This window comes from Vollenhovia emeryi, unplaced genomic scaffold (genome assembly GCF_000949405.1).
Source record: "Vollenhovia emeryi isolate VEMERY1.0 unplaced genomic scaffold, V.emery_V1.0 DF939186.1, whole genome shotgun sequence".
NCBI classification, from domain to species: domain Eukaryota; kingdom Metazoa; phylum Arthropoda; class Insecta; order Hymenoptera; family Formicidae; genus Vollenhovia; species Vollenhovia emeryi.
In genome coordinates, this window is record NW_011967180.1 from 279,680 (window position 1) to 291,250 (window position 11,571).

Sequence of the window (11,571 nt, forward strand, 5' to 3'; positions counted from 1 at the left end):
GGAAAACTTAAGCAGTGAGACTTTCAACCAATCGGAATTTTTAGCTTCAAAAGTTTCAAAATGTCTGCTTACGTTCTCGACAGTTTTATTGGTCATTTCCCTTAAGTCTGAAGTTTTATTGCTTAAGTTTTGTCGTGTGTTCGGGCCTTAACTAGTAAGTCCACTTCTCTGTCGGCTCCATTAATCTTTGCGCTCCCGATCACGTGGTGTGTTTTGCCATTATTTTGGGCAGCAATCCAGCGGCGTATCTGTGTCTACGTACTGTAGTTGTATGTGTGGTAAGTGTATCAAAGCTGCACTACCACACATACAACTTTTCTCTCATTGGTCTGCCCAGAACAATGTCGGATGCGCAGAAGAGATCGACGCAAAACGAAACACATGGCAGAGTGAACATACTAGCGGGTGCTTTCCAGCAAGAGAGACACAGATTGACGCGGTGTAACACAGAATCATTTCATCCTTGTTTAATAATGACAAACAACAAAGATAAAAATGACTCACTGTGTTACGCAGTGCCGCCTGTTTACGTTGCTGGAAAGCACCCAGCTATACTATGGTTTTACTGCATAAGTTTTTTTCGCGTGCTCGGGCCTTAAGAGAATCACGCTGCACCGCGTGACACGTGACCCGTGGCGTCAACGCGTGAATCACTGCTCGGCCTCTCCGATGCCCCGTGGCACAACCTTCCCGATATTACCTGTCGTTCGGAGAATCGGAGACCGCGCGGGCGTCCGTGAATGCGCGGCGCGGCGCGTGTTATGAAACCTTACGCAATTATGCAGCGTTTAACGCGATACGCCGCGTCGCGTGTACTCGAGAAAAGGAAAAAAAAAATAATAAAGAGGCGCGCCGCTGAGACGTCGCGAAGGAAATCACCGTCGAGAACCCACGGGCAATTTGAATTGTTAAGTTTGAATTAAAAACGAGAGCACTCGCGCGGAAAATTAAAGAAAACGCGCAGGCCGCTCGCTCGCTCGCTCGCGCGAGCGTATCGCTCCCCGGCGATTTGTTCGAGAGGCGATTGTTTGTACAATTGGCGACAACGTAGGAGCGACGTCGCAAATTGTAGCTCGCGCCGACGTTCTCCTCGCGAAAATGTTAAGGTAGTTGTATCGCGATAGTACTGTCGAAAAGTTTAGTCCTACAATCGGAAGAGAAAGTCGAATATTTCCTTGGCTACTCGTGCAAACTTTTGCTCGAGGTTGTCTCGAGACGGTACACACATGCACACAGGGTTGGGAAGCAACTCGTTACTTGGAACGAAGTTACAGTAACTTCTTGCAGTTATACTTCTTTTGGTAACTTAACTTCGTTACTTTCTTTCCGTCTGCAACTGTAACTTAACTCAGTTACATTAATAGTTACTTATGACGTTGTTAATTGTCGCTGGCGACATTGAAGAATTCTTCTTAGTTGATTTTTATTTTTATTGCAAGAAAGTAACGGCAAAGTAATGATTCGTTACTTAATGAGTAACTGTAACACGTCGCTTTTCAGAACTGGTAACTTGTGATGTAACTAGTTACATTTTTAGCGAAAAAACTGTAACTAGATACTTGTATAAAGTAACTTCTCAACCCTGCATACACATAAAAAAGTGACTCAATGAACGCATGCTAATAGAGGCAAGTCCTCTATTATGAAATAATCTTCTAATATGAGGTAGCAGGTTTTTTGCTAAATTAATAGGCATCATCTATTGGTTTCATCGTTTGTTGCCCTTAAAGTGAAATCTGTTTGATGGAAAATTCATTGTTAGATCGTGTAATCGTTGTGAATGAAGATTGGTGATTCAATTTTTATGTTGAAAACCTGCTGTCTCATATTAGAAACCTATCTCATGATAGAGGACTTTTCTCTATACAGGTCTGTGTCCACGATGCTAGAACGTGGTCCAAGTTCTAGTTCCAGGAAAAGTGTAGCCAATCAACTTGCAGCTTTTATGGAATAGCTGCAAGTTGATTAGCTTTCTCGGAACTAGAACTTGGACCAGTTCTGGCATCGTAGTCACAGGCCTTATGATAACACATGTTACTACACAGTTGAAAAATTTGTGTTAAATTTAACAGATATCATATGTCTCAAACGGTCCACACAAATTTTTGTGTTAATTTATCATAACATGGATACGTTAAATGATCACACTAATACTCTGTTAATATTTTCACACAAAATAAATGCAAATCTCAAAATAATTTGAGATAAATTTCGTGTAAAATTAACATACTTTTAATGACAAAATGAATTTTTTTAAATGTAATTTTTACATTTTACAGATAAGTCATTTTATTCTGCAAATTTTAATAGATAAATTTTGTTATTGATAATATACAAGATATATATTGTGTAAGATTAAAAAATAAGTACACATTGTGTTGTTTTAACATTTCTTTTCGCTTATTTTAATAATTTTACATTTGAGGTCAAATTAACACAAGAGCAATATGTTGAAGTATCACATGAACGTGTTAAATATTTAACACTAAAATTTTAACCGGAATTTTTTTAACAAGAAAACACAAATTTTCCAACTGTGTACATTTTTGTGGCCCAACTGTTTGTATTCATATAAAATCTAAGGGCCTTTCAACTCGCGCGCTCGCGTGAAGATAACACGCTCGGTCTCGCGCGCGCTTTATTCGCTACGCTTATACTTGGCGCGAGACACTACCGTGTCTCTCTAGGTGCGTTCCGTTTCACGCATGATGCGCATGCTGCATTATTTATCCTTGTTATTCGCCAAATGTTAAAGAAGGATAAACGATGCATCGCGCGTATCATGCGTGAAACGGGACGCACCCTTGGTGATGCTGCAGATTGTGACATTTGTAGACGTCTATATTTTCGAAAGTACGCGGTCAAAAATTTGGAAATTGTTGTATTATGCCGACATTGGTTTCGAATATATCACTGTAGTTTGTTCCGTTAATATCGTAAACGTAGTTTCGAAATTAGAATTAAAACTACGACGTTGTTCTTCAACCTGGTACGGAGAATATAGGTATATAATGTCAACTTTCATCGGAAATATCTTGGCTTTCGAATGGTCAATCTACTTACAATAATTACTCAAGAATGTCTCCTCTTCGCTAGTAAAAATAATAGAACGGAAATGAAATTGACCGACTATAGTCCATTGTGTCGAATAACAATTTCATTTCCGTGATAATAATTAGATCCTATTTATATATTGTGCAATCCCTGTTTAAAATATTAGATAGAATATGACGAGATGACGTTAGATTCAATTTTAATTAACAAGACTCTTATTTATTTACATTGAAATTGAGTGTTATCTAATGTAATCTGATCGTATTCTATCTATTAATCTTAAAGCACTTATTTTATGCTAGAAATACCTCAATTCCTCGATGCGCTCTGGCTCTTTTCTTTCTTTTTGTCGGAACTCGCCCGCGATTGAGCGAAACTTATCGGTCAAAGATGTCCTCCCGATTTCGTCGCTCGCGAAATACCGCTTATTGCCGAGCGTTACCGGAACGATCTGGATATCTTCGCGATGTGTACCCCCGCGTTACGCACGTTAGCGTAACGCGAAATTTGAAAGACGCGATTACTGATTGTCGAGATACAGAGGTGATACGTGAATCTTCGCTCCCGGGGAACAAGAATTCTCATCGAAAAGTAGATCCCTCTTATCGTCGCGTAAATATCCGGTTTTTTTTTCCGTCCTGCGTCCCGCTCACGCCCGAATGGTGGCTCGTCGGGGGCGAAAAGTCTCACGAACGTACCGCGAGCCTCTCCGTAAAATTGAACATTATTTTCCGTATGTTCGCAGATGAAGGCGGCTTACAGAGCTCTAGACGCATTTTGCGAGCTGCCGGACGAAACGCGAGCAAAATACGAGCGCGCCTCGCCGGATAATCACGGCTACGTTAAACCAGGCACGGAGAAGTAAGTTGGAAAATTGCACTCTCAAATTGTTCGCGTAATTCAATTCGCCGCAATTCGATTTAATGAACGTTCCCTTCTGTTCCTTAACCAACTGCGGTCCGTAATAGTAATTTGAGCAGTGACGTGTGTCGCTTGAATTCCGCCTATGTCTGTAAAATATTTCCCACAAAATTAACGACCACAGTTATATGTTGCTCATACGTAAATTATTTAGTATCTTTTCAATGTACACGGCAAGAGTTTTCTCTTAAAATTTATCCTGAAAGTGATATAATCGTCGGACAACACGGCATTTCAAAGAATTTTATGAGATTTTTTAAATTTTACCATACATTTCACTAGTAATTATACCAATTGTTAGTATACATTTTACTAGTGAAATGTATGGTAAAATTAAAAAAAAACTCTCATAAAGTCCTTCAAAATACCGTGTTGTCCCACGATCACATGATTTGCAGGATAAATTTTAAGAGAAAATTCTCTCCGTGTATTTTTTAAAGTTAATCGAATTTGCGGAATATTGCGTCCTCACGAGTACATCGGCATTTTGTACAAATTGAATTCGTTCTTTCGTACGATTAGATTTTCGGACGAGATGGAGCTTCGCCACGCTTTCAACGTGACCGGATGTGGACGGATTCTGCCGGAAGATGAGGTTCGCGGATTTAGATCGGCGGTGGACGAATTGACACGCGACTTCAAGCAGCTGGCCACCATGCTTCTTACCGTAATAGTCCCCGACTTGTTTAATAATTACGCGTCGTTTGTGGAATTAATTCCTGGATCTCTCTATTGTTTTATCTCTGTATGCAAACGTCTTCTGCTCTGTCGTTATCATTTTATCTATTTCCTCGCGATTGGAGCTTCCCTCCGAAGAGCCTTGCCGTACGTCGGATCTTTGAATCAATTGAATATCATTATTAATCAACGGCGAGAATAGTCTAGTCTTCACATAGAATGTAACAAACGTTGGGAAACCTGGTTCGCTACTGCAGGCTCTGTCCGTGGGTTTGGAGCAGTCCCACGACTTCCTGCTGTCGAAGCACGCGCACGTACTCGGCCCTGGCAACGCGTCCACCATGCGTCTCCTCTACTATCCGCCACTCGTTGCACCGGTACAAGGACTGACCCGATGCGGCGCCCATTGCGACTATGGCACTTTCACTTTGTTGGCACAGGTATGCAGATTGCGGCATTACATTACGCGCTTGAAGCTTACCTACCCGCTGTCGTCCGTCCATCAGCAGGCTACAAGGTCGTAAATAATTTTCTAGAGAATCCGTCGTTTCACGGCGCTTTGCGCGTAACGCGTCATAAATTCCACGTATCTTTATAATTTCGTCGGAACTGACATATCTCGGCATGTTCATTCGCGCAGCACGGCACGCAGTCGTCTCACGATAAGCGGCTTTAACCGCTGGCAAATAAAACGTGAGGATATTTAGATGCGCAGAGAAGGTGTTGGCGCGCATTAAAAAGATAATGAATCATTAAGCATTAAAACAGAAATTATTTAAACGCTGTGTGTCATGAGCTACGATTGAGGAATATCGAGTCAATATAAAAGTAACGTTGTATTATATACAATATATATATACACACGTATATGTACATACGTATATGTACAGATAATTACAATTAATTATGTTTTATAATTTATGCGAGACAAAATATTTTCAGGACTGCGAGGGTGGCCTCGAAATACAAACTGGGGAAAGATGGGCTAGAGTAGGTCATCTCCCAGGTGCCATATTGGTGAACACTGGTGAGTTACTGGCGCACTGGACCAGCGGACAGCTTCCAGCGCTCAGACATCGCGTCGTTATGCCAGAACACTGTGGTCGCGGACGTCATTCCATCGCCTTCTTTGTGCATCCAGACGACAATATTCCTATCGAGCCGTTAGATACGAAGATCAGCGTAGCCAGCCAGGAAACAACCCCTTGCCGCCTCTTGAAAAAGAAGCGTAGCGTCCTCACGGCGTATCAGCATCTTCAACGTCGTTTCCGCGAGACGTACGCCTCTTAATGTGCTACACGCGAGCCCGAATATTCTGTCAGGGTGATCTAATGGACCTAAAACCGGAAGCTTAGTCTTCGTACGCTCGGAAATGGAGTAAAATTTTGCGGGAATTCGGAAGAGATCGATTTTATGGGTGATCAAATCAAGATAGCCACGAGCTACATTTTAATGTGTGACCAACATGTCTTGCTATACATTGCTTGATGTATTATAAATGAAAGAAATATGCTAAAAAGATACCACCTCAAATATTGATTCTGTTTAATGTAAACACGCAAAGGATGGGATTGTCGAAGATACTCTCAACTCTGACAAATCTTAACGGTATAGTTGGGCTGTCTTGATTTCATGATTTCATGTTTGAGAATCGGATACCTTCACGAAGCGAAATTATGAAATTGATTGTCAAAGGATGTAAAACAAATGCGATTCTCAGGCAATAATAAATAAATTTGTACTTAATACGATACTTGGGCCGGTATTCATAGTCGGATCTTATGTCGAAGACCGTCTTGAATTTATCTAAAGATACTGTATGGAACATTTCATTGGCTAAGGAGCATCTAAATATGATCTTAAAACGGTCTTGAATATAAGATCCGACTATGAATACCGGTCATAATTTCCGTTTATCCTGTACCAAATAATTATCTCGAGTGAAGAGTATATAGGATTGTTTTAGTTGATTTAACCTTGCGATTTTTAAATACGGTTAGAAGCCGGGATCCCAGTCAGTTTCCTGCGATTTTTGATACGTATTGTAACAAATCAAAACGTCCCCGTTTTTGAAAGACAATGTGGGATCCTCGAATCTCAAGCCGCATTCTACGTCAACCTTGATCGTATCCACTTCATTTTTCAGATGTTTCATGGACACTAGTTTTCCTACAAAGATAAGTAAATATTATTTTGTTTCTCTTTCAAAATTTTCAATCAAGTATTTTACCTGTGAACAAAATTTCCTGTTCGCGCATCAAATGGAACATTGCGTCCTTCTTTAAGTTGCCTTTGACGCACCGGCAACCCGCGACCTTTACTTTCTTTTTCTTATCTGTGATCTGAAACTCTTGCAGTACATTTGCTTCGCCTGTAAAGAAATGAAAGGACAAGATAAATTTATAATTACTATTGCGATTCATACCTATCTCTCATACCTATCACTTCTTCGGCCTCAACCGGTGGAAGTCTTTTATTTATCTCCGTTTTAACATCATCAATAAGCTTATATATCACATTGTATGGACGGATTGATATCTTTTTTTTACTAACTTCCTGTTGCAAGCCTTTCATTACGCCAACGTTAAAAGAATATATGATGGCTGAAAGTATTTTTCATTATATAGAAGATGATAAAGAAAAGTCCCCTATTATGAGACAAGCTCCTAATAGATAGCGAGGTGTCTGCTAAATAGGCATTATCTGTTGGTTTCAGCATGAATTTATTGGAGTAAAATCTGTTTAGCGGAACATTGATTAGATCGTGTAATCGTAAAAGATTTGTGATCGAATTTGGACATTAAAGCCCTACTATCTCATATCGGAGGACTTTCCTCTATTAATCGACACCACGACATATGTTCTTACCATCAAATGCGTCTGCCATTTGTAAATCCGTCTCCACAACAGGTCCAACACCGTAATGGACAATACTCAATTGACACTTGTCATCACTCCCATATGTATTCAAAACGTCTAATATAGCTTCCACAGAGCCAGCGACATCACTTTTTATGATAACGTTAAGTTTGGGTATTCCATCATCGGGCTTGTCATTTTTAACAGGTGCTGATAACTTCCTATATCTGCCAAGTGCTCTTCTCTTTGCCCGATGCTCCTTGTATTCCTACAATCATCACACAATCATGTAACAGATAAACACGTAAGGTAAAACGTCACAGAACAGTTTATCTCTGTTGCACTACATATTACAAAAGAATTTTACTTTCAGATATTCTTCGTGCTTTTTGTCCGCTGCAATTTTATGTTCCTGCGCCAGCTGCGTAGCTTTCACCGCTTCTCTGTATCGCATTACCATGCGTAACTTTTTCTCATTCTCAACTTCTAGTATCTCATCTCCGGCGGTAGGCAAATCCCTCCATCCGATAATCTGCACTGCGTCGGATAACTTAGCCTCTACAACTGGATTTCCGGAATGATCGAACATGGCTCTTACTTTGGCCCACGCTAAGCCGCTCACTATTATGAAACAAAAACTTCATTGAATTAATATTTCGAAACTACCAAACAGCTTTGAAGTATATTACATTATATTACAGAAATAAGGAAAACAAATTTATATAAAAAAACTCATCTTGTGGAATTGAATTAGTTCTTTTTTCGATAAAAACTTTTTCTTTTCTATTTTATTTTTCTTTGTATTTCATGGTTAAGGAAACGTGTCTTGCTCTTACCAAGAAATGCACCTTTCCTCAAAGTGCCACGTTGAATTAAAACTGTCGCTAATTTGCCACGCTGACGATCGGTAGAACACTCGATTACGACAGCTTCGACTAATCCCGTCGGGTCACCTCTTAATCCCACGAGTTCGGCTTGCAACGCTATAGCCTCTGTCAAGGTATCTAGATTGGTTCCGTGCAAAGCTGATACGTTAACGCTCTGAATGTCCCCGCCCATTGCCTCCACTTGAATCCCTTGTTGCGCAAGCATCTTTTCCGTTCTAGTCTGAAATACATGTTATCAATTATGTTGCTCTGCTTTAACATGATTCTATTGTTAGTCGAAGTGAATATTGAGGTCGCGTACAATATCGGCTTCCGGCTTATCGATCTTGTTGACAGCCACAATAATCGGGACATTCGCGGCTTTTGCCATCTTAATACTTTCTACGGTTTGCTCCATCACGCCGTCATCCGCTGCCACCACTAGTACTACAATGTCAGTTACTTGCGCGCCTCTCATTCGCATAATATTAAAAGCGGCGTGTCCAGGGGTGTCCAAAAACGTAACAGTTTCCCCCGTTTTCAACGTTACTGTCAATTAGAAATAGAACATTAGAGAAAATTTGCTGGTCCAACTGTGTCAGACGAATATGTGAACAAGATCGTTTCTAATATTCACCGTTGAAAGCTCCAATATGCTGGGTGATACCACCAAACTCCGTTTTCACGACCGACGTGTTACGTAATGTATCTAGCAGCGTAGTCTTGCCGTGATCGACATGGCCCATAATTGTCACCACTGGACGACGTTTTATCAGCACAGACTCGTCTGGTGGTGGCCTGACGAATAAAATACAATGTGTGCGAAATGTAAAAAAACGAGGGGTAAACCGCCGACCAAAGTTATGTACACCAGTGCCTACTAATGTCCAGCGAGCATTACTTTATCATCTTATTTTATCTTTACAATGCCCCAGCAAGGCTTAATGCTAAAAAAATATCTAGTAATGCCTAGTAATACTGCGCGAATAGCGTGAACATATTGTCCTATATCTAATACCGTTTAACAGCATTGCAGTCTTTCGTACTCTTCTCCTCTTTGCCGTCCGGTCTAGAGATCAATTTTATCTTTGCCCCGAGTTTCCGGACGACATTGTACAACACGTTCGAATCCTCCAGGGGGGTTTCTTTCCTGTAACGTCGCTGACTTAAATCAGTCAGCTGAATAGCGCTCATGACATCGTCTATGCTCCTTCCTGCGGACTCGGCCAGCTCTGACACCGTAATTCCGCTCCAAATACCCACGACTGGTAGATTTTTCTTCGGTTTGATCAGAGTGAAGGGTCTTGCCTGTTGCAATTTTTGCTTTTTAATATAACAAGATCCGGGGGGCTCGATCATGAATATTTGTCTCTAGCGTGAACACGTGAAAAGCAAAGAAGTGAATTAACGAATTCAACATTTGTCGATGAAAATCTTCGCCTTTCACGAGTTCACGCTTGAGGAAAAGATTCATGACTGAATCTCTAGAGTTCTCGTATAGATAAAAGACCGAAGACTCACCTTCGACCTGTTGCTCTTGAAATACTGTGGCGTTGTGTGGTAACGCTGGCATTGCGTGCACGCGAGAGGCAAACTGTGTAGCACGCACTTCCTTACGCTATTGCTTCTGACAACTTTGCTGAGTGGCAGCCGCAGTAAACTGCAAATTGTACAATATATTGCAACAGAAGATACACTCGCTATTAAACCATAACACGCACTTATGTAAATTGTTGCAACGAAGCTCTATATTCGTTTAACGAGCAAGAAAATTAATAACATTGCAGCGCGGAAGGTTATGTTCTTTTTGCGAGAATCCTCCCACGTTCTCGCGATACCGTCGCGACGAGGGAGTGCACGTATTGTGCAGGAAATGTCGAAGATGCGACTTTTATCGCCGTGACAGTGACTGGGAAAAGAAATAGTCACCTAAATGTCGTGCACGTTCTGATCAAGGAAGCGGCCATGTCTGCGATTACACAACCAGCTTAGCCAACAGCAGAGATCCAAGTGCTTCGAGATGCATCACGAGCTGTCGTCCATTGTTCAGACTTTTCGTATAATATTAAATAATCAAATTAGACGCATATTAATTTGCACGCGAGAAATATTCTTACAAGTCGAGAGCAACGTTTTCGATTAATTAGAAGCCAGATTTCTACCTGTCGTTCTAAAAGCCGCCGCGTAAGCAGGAGCTTCTTGGTTCGAAGATTTCCGTCCATGTGTGCAAAAGCTCGATCCGCGCAATTCCCATTCGAAAGAGAGCCGAGTGGCGCACAACAACGCGCAAGCTCGCCTCATCGGCGACAGATGTCGCGCGTAGTCCGCGACAGCCGGAATCGGCCTGTCATCGTTGTCCGCGATATACGCGGCACATGCACACGCTATATTATCGCCGCAACTCTGTCGTCGCCGACGTCACGTGCCGCGCGATCCGTGTCACGGTCTCGCAGTGCGACGTTGCTCTCCTCGAGCGGCGCGCACGTACTTCAGCGCGTCCGAATTCGCGCACGTCACTTCACGTCGCTTCGCGCGGGCCCAGCTTGCGGCAACGTTCGCGCCGCTCGGATCGCCGTGTGCTCCCTGAACGACCGACTACTCGCGCGGTGGTGCGACAAAGAGAAAGAGAGAGAGAGAGAGAGAGTGCATTCGCCGGCAAGGTAGGGAGAGAGGGAGGGATTGCCCGATCTCGCACAGTCGCGAATCTCGTTTCGTCTTCCTCGGGAGGACCACGTGGTCCGTGGCCCCCGTCCTGAGTGACAGTGGCTGTCCGACAGTGGATGCGCGAGAGTCGGCGTGTCCGTCGAGAGAGAGAGAGAGAGAGAGAGAGAGAGTTGCCTTCCCCCCGCAGATTTGTTGATTCTCGTTGCGACGCGTCTACGGATCGGCTTCGGGGAAACAAACGGACGGGGCGAATGATCGAGCGTGCCTCTTCCACGGTACCGGTGCACTCTTCACCGAGGTGAGTGGCCCGCGCGAGCTTCTCGACGGATCTACGATACAATATCGGATGCGTGCATATGTTACGCGGAGTCTCGTACATACCGTGTGACGCGATGACGGGGCGGGGGGGGGGGGGAGGGAGACGAGAGCGCGTAGGAGTTTTCTTTTTTAAACGTCACGCCGCGCGAGAAGAGCCGCGACCACGGCGTTCGCCGTTGAATTGACGACAGCCGTGATTCCGTTTCTCTAT

The 11,571-nt window shown here is 42.6% G+C and overlaps 3 protein-coding genes across 7 annotated transcripts in view; 2 read left to right on the plus strand and 1 right to left on the minus strand.

Moving 5' to 3' along the window:
* LOC105562534 (UPF0676 protein C1494.01) overlaps positions 1–6,404 on the plus strand; it is a 32,964-nt gene extending 26,560 nt beyond the window's left edge. The window contains exons 3-6 of the mRNA XM_012013449.1: positions 3,800–3,915; positions 4,498–4,642; positions 4,911–5,093; positions 5,596–6,404. Coding sequence (XP_011868839.1) covers positions 3,800–3,915; positions 4,498–4,642; positions 4,911–5,093; positions 5,596–5,943 — 792 coding nt within the window. The 3' untranslated portion in view covers positions 5,944–6,404. The remainder of the gene's footprint in view (positions 1–3,799; positions 3,916–4,497; positions 4,643–4,910; positions 5,094–5,595) is intronic.
* LOC105562533 (translation initiation factor IF-2, mitochondrial) lies at positions 5,914–10,628 on the minus strand. 3 transcript variants are annotated; one of them, XR_001008980.1, is made up of 13 exons: positions 10,541–10,626; positions 10,308–10,429; positions 9,900–10,038; positions 9,397–9,686; positions 9,016–9,176; positions 8,701–8,927; positions 8,349–8,619; positions 7,880–8,133; positions 7,522–7,780; positions 7,092–7,256; positions 6,884–7,024; positions 6,578–6,822; positions 5,914–5,990 (listed from the first exon to the last, which is right to left on the minus strand). XR_001008980.1 is itself a non-coding variant. In XM_012013448.1 (13 exons), the coding sequence occupies exons 2-12, from the start codon at positions 10,343–10,345 to the stop codon at positions 6,650–6,652; spliced, it is 2,082 nt and encodes a 693-aa protein (XP_011868838.1). In that variant the 5' UTR covers positions 10,346–10,429; positions 10,541–10,628; the 3' UTR covers positions 5,914–5,990; positions 6,630–6,649. The 3 variants fall into 3 exon arrangements, 2 of the variants coding, with proteins under 2 accessions (XP_011868838.1, XP_011868837.1); XM_012013448.1 differs by having other exon boundaries at positions 6,630–6,822; positions 7,092–7,220; positions 10,541–10,628; XM_012013447.1 differs by having other exon boundaries at positions 6,630–6,822; positions 10,541–10,625.
* A 180-nt stretch (positions 10,629–10,808) lies between these two features.
* Positions 10,809–11,571, plus strand: part of LOC105562535 — a 15,415-nt gene continuing 14,652 nt past the window's right edge. The window contains exon 1 of one of the 3 annotated variants that reach the window (XM_012013452.1): positions 10,809–11,340. In XM_012013452.1, coding sequence (XP_011868842.1) covers positions 11,159–11,340 — 182 coding nt within the window. In that variant the 5' untranslated portion in view covers positions 10,809–11,158. The remainder of the gene's footprint in view (positions 11,341–11,571) is intronic. The other 2 variants (XM_012013450.1, XM_012013451.1) reach the window with 2 other exon arrangements.

Bases quoted from the DNA above. Each gene is read 5' to 3' on its own strand.
- LOC105562533 (XM_012013447.1), bottom strand. From the start codon at position 10,345: ATGGCCGCTTCCTTGATCAGAACGTGCACGACATTTAG. The intron at 8,928-9,015 runs GTGAATATTAGA...TCTAATTGACAG, and splicing joins GCATATTGGAGCTTTCAACG to TAACGTTGAAAACGGGGGAA. The intron at 6,823-6,883 runs GTAAAATACTTG...TTATCTTTGTAG, and splicing joins ACAGGAAATTTTGTTCACAG to GAAAACTAGTGTCCATGAAA.